Source organism: Myzus persicae, unplaced genomic scaffold, assembly GCF_001856785.1.
Source record: "Myzus persicae strain clone G006 unplaced genomic scaffold, MPER_G0061.0, whole genome shotgun sequence".
Classification (NCBI taxonomy): Eukaryota; Metazoa; Arthropoda; class Insecta; order Hemiptera; family Aphididae; genus Myzus; species Myzus persicae.
In genome coordinates this window covers 252,699-271,998 of record NW_019102130.1, presented here as the reverse complement: position 1 = coordinate 271,998, position 19,300 = coordinate 252,699, and the positions used below count along the sequence as shown (strand labels likewise).

General features: G+C 35.3%; 2 protein-coding genes across 2 annotated transcripts in view; one reads left to right on the top strand and one right to left on the bottom strand.

Moving 5' to 3' along the window:
* The window catches only part of LOC111031361 (protein expanded), a 30,911-nt gene extending 22,934 nt beyond the window's left edge, over positions 1 to 7,977 (top strand). The window contains exons 6-11 of the mRNA XM_022311267.1: positions 1,190 to 1,376; positions 2,181 to 2,423; positions 3,127 to 3,192; positions 3,925 to 4,090; positions 4,205 to 4,362; positions 4,750 to 7,977. Of these exons, the coding sequence (XP_022166959.1) occupies positions 1,190 to 1,376; positions 2,181 to 2,423; positions 3,127 to 3,192; positions 3,925 to 4,090; positions 4,205 to 4,362; positions 4,750 to 7,230 (3,301 nt within the window). The 3' untranslated portion in view covers positions 7,231 to 7,977. The remainder of the gene's footprint in view (positions 1 to 1,189; positions 1,377 to 2,180; positions 2,424 to 3,126; positions 3,193 to 3,924; positions 4,091 to 4,204; positions 4,363 to 4,749) is intronic.
* A 1,232-nt stretch (positions 7,978 to 9,209) lies between these two features.
* LOC111031365 (bleomycin hydrolase) lies at positions 9,210 to 14,834 on the bottom strand. Its single transcript, XM_022311275.1, has 9 exons — positions 14,583 to 14,834; positions 11,943 to 12,100; positions 11,731 to 11,883; positions 10,600 to 10,692; positions 10,391 to 10,528; positions 10,073 to 10,321; positions 9,775 to 10,004; positions 9,575 to 9,695; positions 9,210 to 9,510 (listed from the first exon to the last, which is right to left on the bottom strand). Exons 1-9 carry the CDS (start codon positions 14,599 to 14,601, stop codon positions 9,301 to 9,303), a joined length of 1,371 nt encoding a protein of 456 aa, XP_022166967.1. The 5' UTR covers positions 14,602 to 14,834; the 3' UTR covers positions 9,210 to 9,300.
* Positions 14,835 to 19,300: the final 4,466 nt, after the last annotated feature.

Sequence of the window (19,300 nt, the reverse complement as noted above, 5' to 3'; positions counted from 1 at the left end):
ATTATTTCGATATACTGTTGTGCGTAACACAGGCTTAAGGTTTTTAAACCGTTCAGAGATCCTCATAATGTGATGTTTATAATATAGGTTATAGGAGCTCGGATTTAATCCTCATCGGTCATCACGTTAACTAGACGATATTTCGATACAAATAATTTGCCATGTCGTCGGGCGTGATTTCAAAGAACGGATTAAAAGCGTTATGTCGGATTAAAAATGATATCTAAACTTAAGTACATGTTTAGGTACATATACTAAATGATATACGCTACCTAATTACTGTGCATTTGTATGACGTCCAGCGTCCTCTATAGAAAGTTTGATGGCTACCCTACATTTTGTGAAGTGCAAATCGGCAATCGCGCATATTTGTAAATTTTCTATAGGTACTAACTGAACGATAATCGCGACCATCCAGCAGGGTCCCCGCGGTATTCCGGTATATTATCGGTGCTATGTGACGGGCGAGGTCGAACCCCGCATTTATTTTAGTTCGACTGCTTTCGGAATAAAAATACTGAAGTAGGAGTAATGTACTTTTTAGTGGGCAAAGTTGTGATACACAATAAAGACGTTTTTACATACCCATGTCCACGTGACAATATATTTTCATTGATTTCGTCATCGCTATTCCCCATAGACCTTATAATAGTATATAAAGTCATGGATGCTAATCCCTGTACGACATAATCATATAATTATAGTATACAACAAAATATAATAATCTCCATAAAGATCACAGAATTCATTAAATCAGCATGCACAAAGTCATTAAAATAAATCATTAATAGATCATTTCGTCAAAGAGTTAAAACCCACTAATAAGTGATCAATATTGACTTCTATCCTCTCGCACTTTCCTACCCAAACCCCTAACAGACGATTAAAAAGATACTGCTATCCTATAAGGAATTACTAATTAGTACTCTAGTCTCGCCCAATCGACCTGTTTGGTGGGGCACTGCTGGACGGTCGCCCATCTTTCACACCGATACTGTAAATTCGTCGTCACCAAAATTACTTATTGACAATAAGTTATTGTTATTTTTCGGATAAACTCGTATTGATAGGAATTATTTTTTATAAGCAAAAAATTGCGTATTATTCATAATAATCATACGCGCACGCGTATAAATGTGTCGAATTGTTGTCACATTATTATACTAAATCAGACACGTTTGCTTTGCAGCGATGACGTCACCCGGCAACACTATTACCTTCAGCTGCGCAAAAACGTCGCGGAAAGAGGCGGCTCCACGGAAGACGACCAGAATGTACTGTCGCTGGTGGCACTCGGCCTGCAGGCGGACCTCGGCGATCACACGACCGACACGGACATATCGTCCGAGTTGCTCGAACAGTATCTGCCATCGAAGGTATTGACTCGTATTAATATGCCTGCATCGTGTACCTGCACTCGCGGTACTTGCGTTACCTATGTATCATATACTGCCGCTTAAGTGTATCATTGGTTTGGTTTGGACAATTTCCCGACAGAATCATATTGGGCTTGGGAATTCATATTATAGGATATGTGCATGCTGCAGTATATATTGGCCCGGATAAGACCTAAACGTTGCCCGTAGGCTATATGAAAAATGTGCAGATGACTCTATTTTAGTAATCCTCGATGAAAATATTTTTTAAATATATATTTTGGTAATTATTTTTGTTTATACTCTAAGAACGTGCAAGCATGCTCATCCCAATTTTTTCTTTTAATTATGAATTTATTCAAATTCGAATGAGTAGTAACTTTAAGTACCGACTAAAGATAATAAGTACATGGTAATAGGTTTGGAATATACGGGAGTTATGATGATTTGATGTGCTATAGTTATTACTCATCAATATTAACGTATCAAGAATACCAAAAAATATTAAAGAATAAGAATTTGAATAAATAAATTATTGAAGGGAAAAATTAGGATGCGCATGCTTATAGTGAATCACATTTTATATGATATTATAACTTACCTGTAGGTTTTTTTAAATCTAATTACAAAATCATTTAGACGCCACGCGTATACACGATTCCGAGCTTTATAATAATAATAATCATAGATATATGTGATTAATAAAATCTGCAAAGGTATCTTATAGGATATTTCGAGGTATATACTGCAGATATCTTCTTATCGGTCAATCGGCGTTTAACTCATCACTCATGTTTGTTACAGGTGTACAAAGTTAACGAGCAAAAGGTGAAACAGACGTTGTGCACTTTGCACAAGGGCCATAAAGGATTGTCCAAGACTTGTGCGCAGACCATGTTTCTTCAGGAAGCTGGTGTGGTGCACAAATCTCACCTATACCGGTTGCGGTTGAACAAGTCGCAGCCGAAACAAACGCACGGAAGCTCGCTATCCATATGCAACAGCGTGTTTTTGTCTATTTCTACCCCCGGCGTACAGATGTTCCACGTGAGTTCCATTGCAAAATGCTAACATTAATACCCTTTTTTTCCCGTTTAAAAAACAAGGAACAATTCCCACCTGTTTACCACAGTAGTGACATTAATATATTATGGTGCATTTTATTGGTACCTACCCCACGTCATATATGCGTTAATGGGTTAAAATTATTTAGAGGGTGAAGGGGCTAAGAACTTACCATAGTTATGATTTCTAAATATATAATAATATTACAAATTTCTTTGGTTTTTTTTGTGGATATAATGTATATTATATATAAATAATTCATAAAATATCGAATTCGCCTAAGGCATATTTATGTTTAAGTATAATAAGTAATAACCAATTTCCCCATCGGATGGCCATAACTTCAAACACTAGAAAAGTAGCAGTCCTATCGTAACCTCGATTTTCATTAGCAGTGGGATTAATACATGTTTAAATTTATTTTTAGAGTAGGTATATTCTTCAGCGAGTACTCACATGGTTCACACTAACTGTTCGTCGAAAATAAGGAATTTTTTCAGTTAAAATATTTATTTGAATAGTAGTTTTTATTATAAATCTTTACTTGCTTAAGTACCATACATTTTTATGCACAAGATTCGTTTTTAGTACGACTTTTTTGAGCGGGGGCCATTCTCAATTTCCGCCTATGACCTACGTGATGTGCGTTATAATAATAATCTATCCGACAAACTTTTTTTAACAGGAAAGCTTATCGCAAGCGCTCACTGGTTTATTCTTGTGGAACACCATCGTCAAGCTGTGTTTTGACGTGAGTATAATAATAATTAAAATTATAAGTCACTTAAATATAGTCTAGTCAGTTGCGTAATTGTAAGGAGGCACTCCCACCCCCAAATATGCCAACAGTATAAAATGTATACTTTAAGATTTAATCTTTGAATATTCTATAATGAAGAAATAATGCAATACGTTTAACACTCATTTTTAAGATTAAAATAATTTTACCTTTTATTATTGCATATAAGTAGGGACATAACATTTTATTTGACATTTCTCCTGATGCGTAATATGTTGACGTATAATATTGTTGTCAACGCTATCGCATTATCTGGGTTACAGAAATAACTCAATAATATTATTTCATGAATTATTACGATTACAAGATTATAATTACCTTATTTTTTCAAACAATTTATATAATGTAGCTCCTTTTTTAATGAACTCTTTTGTACTTAAATACTTGATATTATTTAACGATATGAGTACGAAGCCATAAAATGAATTTTAAGAATTATGTAAAAACAAATAATTAGGTTATGGTTTCAATTTTGGCGAATAATTTATTCCCCCCTCTTAGTGTTTTACCCAGTTACGCCACTGTATCTAGTTTTATATTACCATACACTAGCTACACTATGTACAATAATAATAATATAGTCAATAATAACGATATATTATAAATTATAATAGTAGGTTGTAGGTACATAATATTATGTGTGACTCTTAATTGATTTTTAATGAAATGATATTCACACTGCAGCGTAAAAAATTCGAACTGAGGCCATCGAACACTGATCGATTGGTATACTACACAAATTCGGACGAGAAGAGCAAGAGGCTGTTGGCGCTGTGTCGAGACACTCATCAATTTTGCATGACAGTACACCCGAGGCTTTTGGACACGCTTTTGAACAACAACACATCTGGTGAGTGCACACGACTAATCGGCAAAAATAATAAAAATCAAAAACGCAAAAATGTCACCGTCTCTACACGTTAATGATTACCATCCACTAATTATTTATTTTCGTACGGTTCAGATAAGAACGCTTTCGACGGGCTAAAATGGACCAACGAGAAGAAATCAAAATCGAAGAAGGACGATGACGCCATCGAAAAGAAAAAATGCGAGAACGGCGGTTGCTCCGATTCCAGTATTTCGACGGCCGACCCGAAGACTTCTATTCCCAAGGACAAGGTATACATATTATATAATACTTTAATAGGTACATGAACGTTGTAAGTCCTATCACTGTTTTACAATATTAAAATTCCTTTTGAAATTACATATCTACTAGTTTTGAATAAAGAAACTTATAGAATTTTAAAAATGATTAACTCACTAGTGTTAACTTAAAGACATGTAGGTATATAACTACTATAAAAGCATGATTTTAACTTACGTATTATTTTTAAAGTCCACTGGAAATAATTAAGTCGATTAAATTAATTATATACAACAAGATGAGTTATGGTGTTAATAAAAATCAACTAACTGGTCAAGTTAAAAAGTTTGGTTTTCATTAAATTTGTTGATCTATCTGACTGGCTCACTTTTGCTCACAATATGATGTTTTTGCCGCAGGTACCAAATGGGAGCATATCGTCCAGCGTGGAACTGGGCTACAGTCACACGGCGCAGAACTCAGCCATGTCCGAGCTGGATTATTCTGTGCAGTCAGCGCAGGACAGTAGCGACGCATACTTGATGTACAGGCATCCGAGGGCCAGGGCGGCGTACGTAGACAACAGCAACCAATCGGCGAACACTAGCAGCGGCGTGTACACGTGCGCCAGCTACAGTACAGCGTCAAAGGACATGGCGTCCGCGTCGTACACCACCGAAAACTGTAGTTGCAGTGTAGACTGCAACCACGGCGGTGGCAGTTACAAAGGTACGACGGCCGCGGCCGCCATGCAGAAGTCGTCCATGATGGTACAGCAACCGGACGCTGACTCAGCGTACAGCGCGTCACTGCCGCCGGACACGGTGGCGGCGTCGTCCACGTCGGCGGACGAGGAAGGGCGTCCGGTGGGCCACGGGCAGCAGGCCGCAGCGGTGGACGACTGCGACGGTGGCTGTAGCGGCGCCGATGAGCTATACGACTTGTCAGCCGCGGCCACCAGCGACAGTTCGTATTGCGTCGGCGGCGCCACGACCGCCACGTCCGCCTCCGACGTAGCTCTGTCGTCGGCGTCATCGTCCAAATGTGGTGAAAATGGTTGCAGTAATCGGTGCGCGCTGGATGGTTACGCGGACGCGAGTGGTGCGGCGACTGGCGGCCGCAGCCGCAGCGGTTCAGTGGTCAGCAACTCGGGCAGTTTCCGCGGCGACGGCAGCGATCCGTCCGAGGGCGGGCGCGGCGCGCTCCTGTCCGCCGTCGAGCTGTCCGATCTGATCGTCGGCCGCAAGTCGTTGCAGACGCCCCGCAAAGGCTTCTATCCGTCCCGGCCAACCACCAGCTCTACGCTAGACTCAGACTCGGATTATGTGACGTTGCCCCCACCGATGAACTTCGTTACTGGTGCCCCGTCCTTGTCTAACCTATCATTAGCCAACTTCGACTGCGGCACTGGCACTGTGGCCCCGCACTGGGACGTCCGCCGGTCGCTCGACCTGCTGTCCAATGTGGTCAAGTTCTGCGGCGGCCATCATCATCACCATCACCATCACCAGTGCGTGCAGGTCAACAGCAACAATTACCTAGACGTGCACAAGAGTGGCGCTGCGTTTTACCATCATATCTACCCGGCTGCCGCCTCTGTCGCCTCAGTAGCACCACCGTTGCTGCACGCTCGACAACCGCCGCCGCCTCCACCTCCACCACGGCCCAAGCGGTTTGACTTGCAGCTGGAACAGTACAAACAGCAGCTCCGATCCGATGTCGACTTCGTTGTGTACCCGCTCCAAGACCCGGCGGTCAGCCGCCAAGAGTACGTGGACGCCAAGCTGACCCGCGGCCGTCGGCACCAATACCACAGGTACTACGGCCGAGACCCGCCGTCGTACCAGGCCAAAGCACACCTCTACCGAAGCACACCAAATGTTGCGGTCGCAGTCTCACCACCCCCACCACCACCGTCCTCGTCGTCTGCGTCGTCGTCGTCGCTGTCTCACCACCACCATCACCACCATCACCTGCTTGGTCAGCAGCAGCAACTGCAGCTGCAGCTACAGCAACAGCAACAGCCGCCGCCGCTGCCTCCGTTGCCGCCGCACTTGAAATACGCTTCCAACCAAAATTTGCTGTTCCCGGCCACTGTGGCCGCATCCGCCGACTACGCCGCGCAACACCATCACCACCGCCGTCACAGGCTGCAACCGTTGCCGCTGCCGGTCCGGACGTACTCTCACGATGACTTGTTGGCCGCCTCTTCTTCAGCACCGGCCGTGCCCCCGAAAGTACAGCTATTCCATCGACGACCGCCGCCACCGCCACCACCTGTGACCGGACTCCAGAAGCCCGCAGCTGTTATCCACCCTCGTCGCCCTGCGGTCGTGGACGCCGCAACCACCACCAACGGCGCCACCACCACCACCACCAATGACGCCACAACTCCGACGGGGTCCACGACGGTATTGGACATCATGTCATTGCGGGAGAAGAGCCGCAACCTGGACTTGCCACTCATATCGGCCCTGTGCAACGACCAGACGCTGCTTAAGCAGACTAACGCTCTGGTCACCGAAAACAAGGCCACGCAAACGGTGGCCACCAGTTCGTCGTCCCTGTCCGACGCTACGGCCATCGCGTCGTCTTTGTACAGACCACTGCCGCCGCTGTCTTTGTCTTCGTACCATCCACCGCCACCGCGTCCTTCGTCTGCGTATCAACCACCGGCGCAGCCTTCGTCTGCCGAACAGACGCAGCCGTCGCAGGGGGGTGTCGTGTCCACCAACAAGCCAAATTGCACGAGGTGCACTAACGGTACGTCGTCATATTCGTCGCCACCGCCGCCGAGTTTTATGTCGGTTTCGGCGTCACCTGCTGTTGTACCAGCCGCCGCCGTTAAGACGGCCAAATCAAAAACCAACCACGTCAAAACCAACACAAATATTATTTAGTGATTACCTATAGTTTAAAAACAGACAAAACTTCCATACGATTACGAAATATTTTTTTATTATATATTTATACATGCGAGGAGAGGGCGTCCGAGTAAGACGGTTTTTCTTTTTTAAGGGAAAAGGAACCAAAAATCCATTGTCGGAAGAAAGGGGGGGGAGATTTCCGTAGACATTGTCGTTTAGCCTAAGTCTGTCGGTCACTCGAAAAATTATATTGGAGTTCGACGAAAACGGTCTTTGTTCGACTAACGCACGTGTTGTGGTTTTATTTTTTATTTTTGTAATAAATTGGGAACGTGGGTTATCAACAAGTTTCCAAACCAGAATGACATTATAAGCTATATTCTATTGGCTATATAAGCTATATTTCCAGCAATCATCTTATTATATTCATCGACTATAGAGGTCAGTCAAATATTCAAATGTGTAACCCGGTTACTTTGGTTTTTACTCGGACACCCTCCGCGCACGCAATTTAGTATTGTTACCTTATGATATTTATTTATTTGTGCCAATTTTATTTTTATACTTGTGTATACTATACGAATGGTAAAATTATTTTTTTTTTAACACTTGTTACACAATTCGCATTGATAATGCAAATTGTAAGCATTTAATATATATTTTTTATACATTATGTATATAATGAAAAACGATCCGTGCAGGACTTGTACAAATTCGGGGCATAAGTCACTCGATATATAGTTTTTATGGTTAATATGCTCCGGCCTGTTTGAAGAATGGTATACTCAAAATTAGGTTTACCATAACATATGTTTTGGCCAAGTGTCAAGCTTTTTCTTTTTGTAACGGTCTTTCACACATTTCGTTGTTTTTAATGTACCGACCGTGTAATCATTTTACTGATAATAAGCCATTTTATTGTATTTATTAACCATGGCCGATAGACTGTTATTTTAGCACCGCCATAAATTTTAAGAGCGTTCGATTGTTAGTATTTAAGATAATTATATGTGTCAATTTTGATTTAACTCTAGACTTGATGTAATGTGCCAAAAAATGATTGGTCCGTAACTGTATTATTCAGTTAATCTAATGAATAGAAAACAATTTAAACAATTATGTCTACAGCCTCAATTGCCTATTCTTTTGTTATAGGACCTATTATATTATATATTATTAATTTTATAATATTTATATGTACCACATATTCGTGCTTACTTGTGTTAATTAGTTACCTAAAAAGTGCCTGATCATTTTTTTTACATTTTTGTATGTTATTATTAAATACTGTCAAAATACTATTTTTTTTTTTTGTACATTGTAAAAGTTACTTTTAAATTTTTAGTTATTTAAAAATCAGTACAAAATATTGCACAGTATTATTTTGTTTTTTTCTTTTTATAAAATGTTTAGATCTAAATTAAAATTGTATATTTACGTATCTTTGATTTGAATAAATATTATCTATTGTAACATGTTTTTCATAATGAACTTTCAGTTCAAGATAATGTACACACCACACTAAACCTATTTGCACAAAAAATTTACATACAAATGTCAGAATAAGAGTGAACCGCTTTATCAATCGTAGACGACCGGCCCTCTATAGCAGAGGGATGTGTTTAAGAGTGGAGATCAGCAGATGTGGTGAGTATTTGTCTGCTGAGCGTTTGACTCCTATTCTGATTAGATTATAGAAACATTTCTATTTAATAAAAGATTACATTTTGGTTTAAAATGTTGATTTTAATTGATTAGATACATCAATTTTGTTATTTTAATGATGATTATTCAGTAAAAATTGTATTTAATTTAACTTATTCATCGAGGGAATTGAGAGGTATGTGAAAAAACAATACAAAATATTATCCTCAAGTATAATGTATAAAATATATATGTGTGTAATTTAATTTAAAAAGCACACATATGGTTATAGAATACAATATATTATATAGTATACAAAAAGTTTGGAAATGTCCAATACAAACAAATAGTATAAAACATTTTCAAACTACATTTCATGTAATAACTGTATATTATATAATCTTCATACAAAATAAGATAAGTATGGAAAAAAAATTCAAAATAATAATTCAGTAATAATTAGGCTAATGTTCCCATTGGATCCCAAATGGGAAGTACTTGAGGTTCTTGTTGAAACACAGACAACACCTCTTCAGATAAAAGACTCTTGTCTACAACCACTTCAAACACGTATTCTTTAAACCAATCTGTGGTCATCATCAAGTAACCCTTGTCACCACGTTCTTCACCCCAGGAGTTTTCAACACGCCACTTGGTTGCATTACCATTCTAAACAGATGTAAAAAATCATTGGTTTAGGATTATTTCTAAATATTTCATATTATTTACTCACATCTACATTGACCCCAGTTAGTACCATCGCGTGTGTCATGGCAGATTCACCATATAACATACGTTGAGCTTTAGTCATCGGGATTGATACATCAGTTCCAAATACTAGCTGGTAATCATGACTAAAATTATAAATACTCAAATAAATTATTTGTTTCCAAATAAATACGTGTATAATAAAGATGATTTTAAGAAACTTACATTTTTAAATCCTCCAATCCAAGCTTATCAGAAAATCTTTTGCTCACTTGACATCCATACCAAACTGGTTCACCTTTATTAACAATCGATTCTTGAGCTGCCTTGATTAATACTTCAATGGGCTGGTTGTTATAAAGAACTTTGCGTCCACCAGCCATGTTATTTAACATGTCCAATGTGTACAGTTTACCGTACCGGTTGTTTGGCCGTGGATCCGAAATCAAACACACCTAAATAATAATAAAGTTTAATTGAATACATAATATACTACATATTATTAGGTAATCTAAGCACATACCTTTTCTACAACATCAAACACAGGACGGACATGTGTCAAATAGAAATCCAACGGAGTGATAGGTCCAACAGTGTTGAACACTTTAGATTTGTCATAGTATTGCCATTCAAATGTAGCTGGTGGTATACCCATACAAATACCAACAATTCTATAAATAACCTCCATTTGCTCTTCGATTTTGGTTTTAATCTCATTGTCTGTTGCATTATCGCTGACAAGTTTGTGCAAAATTATGGCAAATTCTCGGAGCTTAAAATGTAAAAATGTATTCAATATAAAACAGCTACAAGTTGTTAATCATGAGTTATGACATATTACCTTGCTGTTCAGTATAACATTAACAGTATTGCTTGTTTCGCAACTAAATGACTCTGGGAAGTTCTTCTTTGGCATCAACCCATACTTGGTTATGATGTTTACTAACATATCCCACTGACCTCCATCTTCAATAGGTTTCTTTAGTCAACAAAAATAGTTTTTAATTTTCAATCACATAACTATGTTATCTAATTAGCAATTATACTTACAGTGAGTAAACAAGCAGTAGTTCTATCATCAACAGTTTCACCACGTTTAGCGGTTTGAACAATTGCGTTTAAAAAATAATTGCTCCTTTCAATCTAAAAATATAATATATAAATTATTATAGACTTAAAACATTATATTAACAGTTACATTCCTCTATAAATTAGGAAATTAAAATAGCTTATAAAAATGATAATCACTAATCAGTATAATTCAGTTATAAATGCACTTAATTACATTTATATTTTTAGAAACTCCTTCTCTTGCCATGTAATTTTTGATTTTGCCTTATACTTCAGGAAATCACCAATGAAATAAGTACAAAGACTATACAAGTTTATTTTCTAGACCAAAATAAAAAAGGGGAAGATTCATTTTTTCCACATTGACGAGAAAATAATTGTATAACCAATTATCCCTACATTTCAATCAGAATATTTAAGGTTAAAATAATGAACTTGTGTGTAAGTACCTAATATACAGATTTAAAGATCTATATCTAACATCATACATTTTTAAATTCTACTTCAATACATTTGATTTTAGTAATGTAAATTAAATCAAGCTACTAGAGTAAATAATTTATTTTATTTTATTGAAAGAAAATACAGCTTACACAAATATACTTTATCGTCTAAATTAATGTGTTTAATGTCACATTTATTGTTATATCTCTGTAGTAATAACAACAGTCATTTAGAATTAACGTAGAACTGTTAGTTATGAAATAGTTTTATATCCTCCAACAAAATATTTTATTTTTAAATACCTAATGGGAAAAGTGAACAAGTGAATAAATATATAATATATTTAGTTGCCGTACAATATATGAGCTCATATACATTTATACTCTCAAATAATACACAACAACTGCATGGAAATTCATGTAGTTTTGAAAATCTGAACAGCGTTATGGTTTATTATACCCAAACCTTCATTGTGTTTGGGATAAATTTTGAACCCCCCAAAAAAAAACCAGTCCTATTGACAGACGTACAATACAAATCACAAATGAGGAACAGGTGTGTAAAAGGGACCACCTATTGTTAACATTATCCAACAGGCCAAGGTCATACAAGTATATTATATTTTTCAGGCACAAAGAATATCTGAAATTTTTATACAAACCATACCTTGTCCCAAAAAAATATATAAGCTTGGCTGAACTCAAATTCTTCTAAGTTGAATTGTTTGATGAATGGAACTCTGATCACATTTAAACATGCAAATATCCAACAACGACCTGAACTTCTTTGGTTAGTTACTGGTTTGCCTTCAGATTCAATCTAGACAATATACATACATTTAAAGGTTATTTGGATCTGAAGTCAGAAATCATTCAAACCTTGTGCGTGTAATAATGATGGCATTCCTGTACTCTATTTCTTGATGTGCTAACTTCTGTTGGGCTGACGCGAGAACAGGCATTTTGGGCCAACACATTTTTGGCATCATTGTAAAAAGCGTCACGGAATTTTAATATATGGTTGGGATTGATGATGGCTAAAATATAAAAACCTTATATTCCAGTGAGTGTATACAACAAAACGTTGTTTTAAAAAAAATTTAAAATAAGAATAATAGCTCATACAAAAAGTTGATACAATATAATATAAATATTTCACAGGAAAGCTATCAATTAATACTAGTTTAATTAGGCGTAGTCATAAATCAAATACATCAGTCTGATGGATGCCAGGTAATTAATTATTCATTAAGTAAATTCATTTTTTTCATACAATTTCATCACACTTGGTAGTTAATATAATTGAATCTGTATAGCTATATTTTATAATAGCCAATAAGCTATTAAACTATGAAGAAAACAAATTATAAAGAATTCTATAACATAATTCATTGAGAAGACAATATGTATGAGACGTATAGTGTTCACCTTGAACCCTTATAAATATAACAAAACAGAATTTATGCGCAGCTAATCCAACAATTTATCAAAAGGATGGTATTTTTTGAAACTATCAACAAAGACGATGAACATTGTCATTCAGTGCATGTCTCTTATTGGTTCACTGTATTCCATTGGACACAGTAACGGTAAATTAGTTTTATTATTAAAGTATTCATCTATTGCTCAATTGCATACCATTATAAAAGAAATTTATATTTGCTCATATTTTTATATTGTCTATGCTATAAAATGGGGAAGAAATATGTTATATCATCAGTATATTATATCAATTCAGGAATTTATAAGATAATAATAATAATAAAACTAGATTCAATTAATCTGTGCAAGACAGTAATGACACTATATTTTCCACTACGAGATTATTAATTTAGATTATTTGCTATAGTTAATTTCATAGAAGTATTGTAATAAGATGATGTGAAAAAATCATAATGATGGTAGTTACTAGAACGGTGGATAGTCCAATGCAGCGATCGCAGAAATAGCCGTAGTCTCGGATAACAGAAAATACCAATAATATTATCATTTTATCACATTAAAATATATGTAGGTGATTTGCCTTATATTAAATATGAAGAATATTTTAACAGGTGTCAATGAAAATTATCTGTATTTATAGAATTGGCAGTAATATTATGGATGATTATTGAGTTTAAGGTTAATCTAAGTGACTAAGCAACATTAAGATCAGTATTTATTTTAATAGCTAGGTGTTTGTAGCAAATCAAGTTTATATCAAGTCAAATAATTTAAGGATAAGAAATTAAAATATAATATTTCTGTAGGTAATTTATATGTTAGTTGATATACCTATACATTTTTTTAATATTGATAAAATATAGATTTTTTTATAGAGTTAAATAATTTTTAGGCATTTAATTAGATAAAAATAATTAGAACTCAGCTGATTGAACAGACTAGTGACATATCTAGAGGATCTTTTAAAATAAATTAACAACAAACTATTTTCAACAATAATCAATGAGCCATATAATTTATTTTAAAATACAGGAAATAAAAATTTCTATGGATGTAAAAAATCATCAAATATAATATCAGAATTGATACAACTCACATAATTGTACATGTCTGAATAGTGTTAGTATTAATATTTTTAGTAATATTATTCATTAAAAATAAATATTATCTGTTAAAATTACAGCAGTGTTATACTTTGCTCATACTTTGCTCAACATCAATAATGCATTATAAAAAAAGTTGCTTATCAAATAGATACGATAATATTGTTGAGTAGGCAAAAGTAAATAAAACAAGATTCAGTTATATCATAATATTATTATTGAAAAAAAATGATTATTAAAAAGGAGTTATTTAGGTAGTACAAGGTTGTCTACCTACAGGTTAAAATACTGTTATCTGCCCACTCTTAAATCCGTTATAGTTATAGTTTAGACTGCTCAAGTATTAGAATCCAGAAAATGTTTATAAACAAAATGATATGAATAAATATGTACAAAAACTGTTGTAGACATTTTTATTTGCATTTAGGTTGAAATAATGAACTTTTGATCCTGTCGAGCAACAATAGATAGCTGATTACTTTGAAATATATTAATTTACCTAGACAACACAGAACTCTGGTTAACTCAATCGGGTAGCATAACTGACAGAGAAAAACTTCAGAGCACTAAAAAAGAGGCAACAACCAATGATATAAATATTTTAAAAAAAGATAGCTACACCCGACAGCAACTCTTTGACTGTCAAATAGTTTAATTCTAACTTTTGTACGATTTTACCATCGACGGCGACGAGGAAATTGTGAAACTGGGAAAAAAGTCAGGAAAAAGGCATCGCCCTAGGGATCCAAAAAAAGTTCACCTATGTCACTTGGATTTGCCGATAGGTCGGGAATAAAAAAAAATGAGACGAATCATCGAAAACCACAGACTCGATATTGCGTGGGTGGTCCACGAGTCTTACATGTGGCCTCGGAGGAAGGAAAACCCTTTTCAAAAACCGACGAACTCGACGACGGCGATGGCCGACAGACATAATATTGTTTCGACTACATAATTATGGCGTTATACTTACACGAGAAGGTTTTTGCCATTTTTCCGGAACAGTTGACGCAGCACCGTTCGAGATCGTGTATCGGAAATTGCGACTGGGATTCCCTGGTCAAGCGTTATCGATGAACTCGAGTCGGCGGCGATGGCGGCGATGGCTGCAATAGTAGTAGTCACGGACTAGAGTGCACGACCGTGGAGCGCAAGCAAGTAAGTGTGTAATTGTAGTGTACTAGGTATATAGTGCGCACTACGGTACGAAGCAGTGTATATATATACCGTGGACGAACGCGCGTGCGCGAATAGTAATAATATCGTCGTCGACGGCCGCGAGGAGGGGTTGGGAACAAACAAAACGGTAAACCGGGAATTCGTATAAAAACAAAAACAAATAACGAGACTCGTACAAGGCGGAATGGGACGCGACGAAAACGAGTAAACGACAAATGGTGAAAATTCAAAATATCGTGTAAACGATGAAATATTGTGTTATTGCCGTGAGTCCGCGTACGGCGGGCGTGCGCGTGCGCGTGTGGCACACTACCGATGCGGCGGCGGCAGAGGGTCGTTGGCCCGATCGGCGGTGGCGGGCGGGTGGGCGGGGGTCGTGACGTTTACCGTTTGGCGGCGACCTCGTGGAGGCGAAAATGACGTGTCGTTCTGGTTCATTTTTTTTCTTCCTCCCTTTGTAACATCTCCCAGACATTTTTCCCCGCCAATTTTCAAATCTGAAAAACGCGCGAGCCGTACACTAAGTGACCATTCCACGATACATTCTACAAATATATTATTAGTAACTCGTAAAAAGAAGAATTAATTTTGATGATCTCTCATAAAGTAAAAAAATTCTTAAAATTCACAGTTTTTTGGTTGGTGAATTAACATTTAACGCTGTTATGGAAACAATCTGTATATCTTTGGTAATCGGTATTTATTTCAATATACCCATCATAAACACAAAATCTTTTTTTATTATCAAATGATACCTACTATATAATATTATATTATATAATACATAATATGAGAATTGAAAATGTATAATATATTACTGTTGTAATTAAAAATTGTAATAGGCCCTAAAAGGTAATAGGATACCTCCATGTATCATCGTACATTTAGATTTAAGAAAGTATTGAATAGGAAAACTTAAAAAAAATTAAAGAAGTAAGTTTATCCTAAATTTTAAACACAAAGTTCATAATATTCAAAAGATTTAAAAACGGTATATTATCATGTGTATTATAAGAAGAGCCTAAGAGACTTGTGTTGTCTCCTTTTTACAAGCATACAGCTAGCAAATTGTATGTTTGCGATATCATAACACATTTTACTATGTTTTTTTTTTTATTAGAGTAAATTGACTTATTTTAAAACAAGAAGGTAAGATTATTATCTAGGGCAGAGGTATTCAAACTATAACTCGCTGCTCTAAGGGGTGAAAACACAATGGAGCCATGAGGTGAAAAGTTTGAATACGTTTGAATGTCTGATCTAGGTAGGGGATTTTTGAGGCTTTTATTGATATATTAATTTTGAAGCAAGTTATAATAATTTTAAAATTGTGACGTTCTCGTATTTCTTAATAGTTATTACTAGGCCTGAGGACTTCTAGTACTCAAAAACCTCAAAATATGTATTCACATATGAGTTTATAAAACAAAAAATATGCATTTAAAATATGCTCTAAAAATGTAACCTATATAAAATATGGAACCTAAATTAAAATATTTATGAGAAAAAAAAATAGAAAAAATATAATTTTAATAAATTGATACAAATTTGAAAATTAAGTGCACGTAAATCAAGTGTGCACTTGATAAATGTTTGCGATAAATTATAACGGACTTATGGAGTTCACTTCTAAGTTCTTACATGCGTCGCGATGTTATCTGCCAGATAATGAACAACTGATAGTTTTAGTACCTATTAAATAAATTATTATTATACGGACGGAAAATAGTATTTTTATACAGATTTTTATGTTATATTATATTTAATATCAAAATGTTCAAAATTTGTACCTTTATAATATGCTATTAATTTGTTGAATATAAATTCTCAAATATGTATTCATATGCAATAAAGTCAAAATATAAGAAAATCTGTGAAATAAAATGTTTAATAATATAACTTATTTCTTGTATGATGAAACATATTTATACATCACTCACGTTTCTACACGACCTTTCTAGACAAACTGACAAACATGAAAAAACTAGAAGTCCCCAGCCCTACTGACGACTTATTACATATTTTCATGGTTTTAGTGTCATACCATAATAAATTGTTCGGGTACACACATCATTTTATTTTGTGTAGGTTTACGACTTAGAAATATGCTGAGGGATGTAAATTGGACGGGAAATGTATATATATATATATATAAAAATGCTAAAAATTACCAAAAATAGAAGAAAAATGTAAGTGAATGCTTGTTATTTATTAGGTGTGAACGTGTGGTAGGTATTAAGTTAGAAAATAAATACTGTTAGTATTAAGATTATTCATAAATTCATTTACAGGAAATGGAATTGGCACTGTTCATAATGTTATAGCCATTAGGACATTAGGTATGGAGTATGTAGGTATTTGGCACCCTAAGTCATAATAATTGAACAACAGAAAATGTATTACATTTTAACTGTAAACAGTTGTTCATAATTATTAATAATTGAGAGTAATATAAAATATATAAAATAATATACTCTTAAATCAAATGTCCCGTGCCTTGAACTTTTTGATTGTTGCAAATAAATTGATTACATCATTATAATTTAATTTGTTGATTAAATCTGCCTCAATTGTTATTTGTTAAAATATTGGAAGATAGTTTAAACTTTCTTTAGTTATTTTGGATCATACATATTATGATGATTTAACTATTTTTAGAACTGGAGCCTAAAAATGATCTCTCTGTTTAACAATTTGATATGGGACTGGTGACAGCTGTGAGGAATATCAGAATGTGAGGATATCAGCGAACTAAATGTTTTATCTCTCTGACCCACTCGCAACATTGCAAACATGCGTTCAGTCTTTAGTAAAACTAACCGTGTATGTTGGCCGTTGGGTTTAGTAGTTTATAGACTCTAAGTATTAGAGTGAATTTATTGACCCTATGTTATCAACCTTGAAGACTTAAGTTAAAAATATCTGTATTATTTGTAGTACAAGCTTTATTTATTTTACTTCTTACCTTAATATTAAAGTGAGATATCAGCATTTTTAAATTGTAATAATTTGTATACGCGTGCATAAAAGTTGAAATATTCTAATTGACCGACACAGATAATGTTTATTCTTATCTTTAAGTTTGATAATAATTTGTCAATTCGTTCAAATTTTAAAGCAAACATCACAAGGTTGGTAGAACACATTTTACTATTTTAGTTATTGTGTCAGGGAATATGTCATTAGACAATGACAATAAAAATACCTAGATACTAAAATTCATTAGAAAATGTTTAAGCGAGATTTCTTCTGCAGTAGTTTTGCATCGAGATGTCTCGATTGTTAGGATAATAATCGATTGTAAAAACGATTTAGTGATTCGGTGTGCACATTATTGCTTTGGCTTAATAGTTACTTAGACAGCCCATTTCTGTTATGCTAAGTGTGTAGCTCACATTTTTTTTAAACGTAGGTATTTCATATAAATATAATTGACTTATTATTAGTATTAATCACAAAACACTAAAGCCTATGCACATAACTGTGTCTGCTGCCGCACGTAGAGCACTGCACAGCTTTCCCGGTGCTCCTACTACTTCCTAAGTCCGTATCTCAAAACATAAAAATATAGGCGTATAACAACATTTTTAAAAAAATGGCACCCTTAAAATCTGGAAGCCTAGCGTCCACACTCTCTTTTCACTGCCACTCACTCCCTAAATATGCCATTGCTGGCAGCGCCGCAACTACATAATAATTTGCTCGTGTGCGATATTTTTATTTGGGCCCCTTCCTAAATTAATTTTCTGTAAGTATTAAAATCTATAAGTGCCAACATTTTTAGGTTTTGTATATACCTACGTATATATATATATTTTGGTTCATCCGTTTTATTCAATCCGTTTCAAAAGGAACAATAAGAATAAGTGATGGTATAGCGTATAGAATAAGCTAAAATTAATAAAAAGGCAGATTAAACAGATTTCAGAGGGATTCCAGTGGAGGTCCTATGACATGGGTTAACATATATAATATATATATATAACTAAATACCTATAAATGTTGTGTATTATACTACACTACATATTTAAGAAGTACCCACTGAAATATGTATTTTATATTTTTTTTCTCATTGCGTTTTCGTTTTTCAGAACCACTCAAATGTTTCTTTTTAAACATACCTAGGTGACAGTTTAAAAATTAGCTTAATTCGCATTTAGTATTCATACAATATCCAAAAAGATAAAAAAATTACAAAATAGAAAAATAAAATCGATTCTCACATCGTTAGGTACTACTTATTTGGAGACGACTGATTACAGTAGAATCACAGAATATAATAAAGAAGAACGTACATGGCATAGACCAACGAATTTATTTAATTAACCTTTAACACTAAAGAGTAAGTTACCTGATGAATGATGATACTCGGAGCGTCAGTAACTAGAAAGTCAATATTAAGCTATGTACATAAATACATAATAACTAAAAGGTAGGTAATAGGTATCATCATTAAAATTACAAAATATATTTTATGTTTATACCAATACCAGCAACTCCTGGTCGTCGACT

Excerpts from the sequence above, each read along its gene's own strand:
- LOC111031365 (XM_022311275.1), bottom strand. Across the intron at positions 10,693-11,730 it reads ATATATTTTTTTGGGACAAG|ATTGAAAGGAGCAATTATTT; the intron begins GTATGGTTTGTA and ends TTATATTTTTAG. Across the intron at positions 10,005-10,072 it reads TGTTTGATGTTGTAGAAAAG|GTGTGTTTGATTTCGGATCC; the intron begins GTATGTGCTTAG and ends ATTATTATTTAG.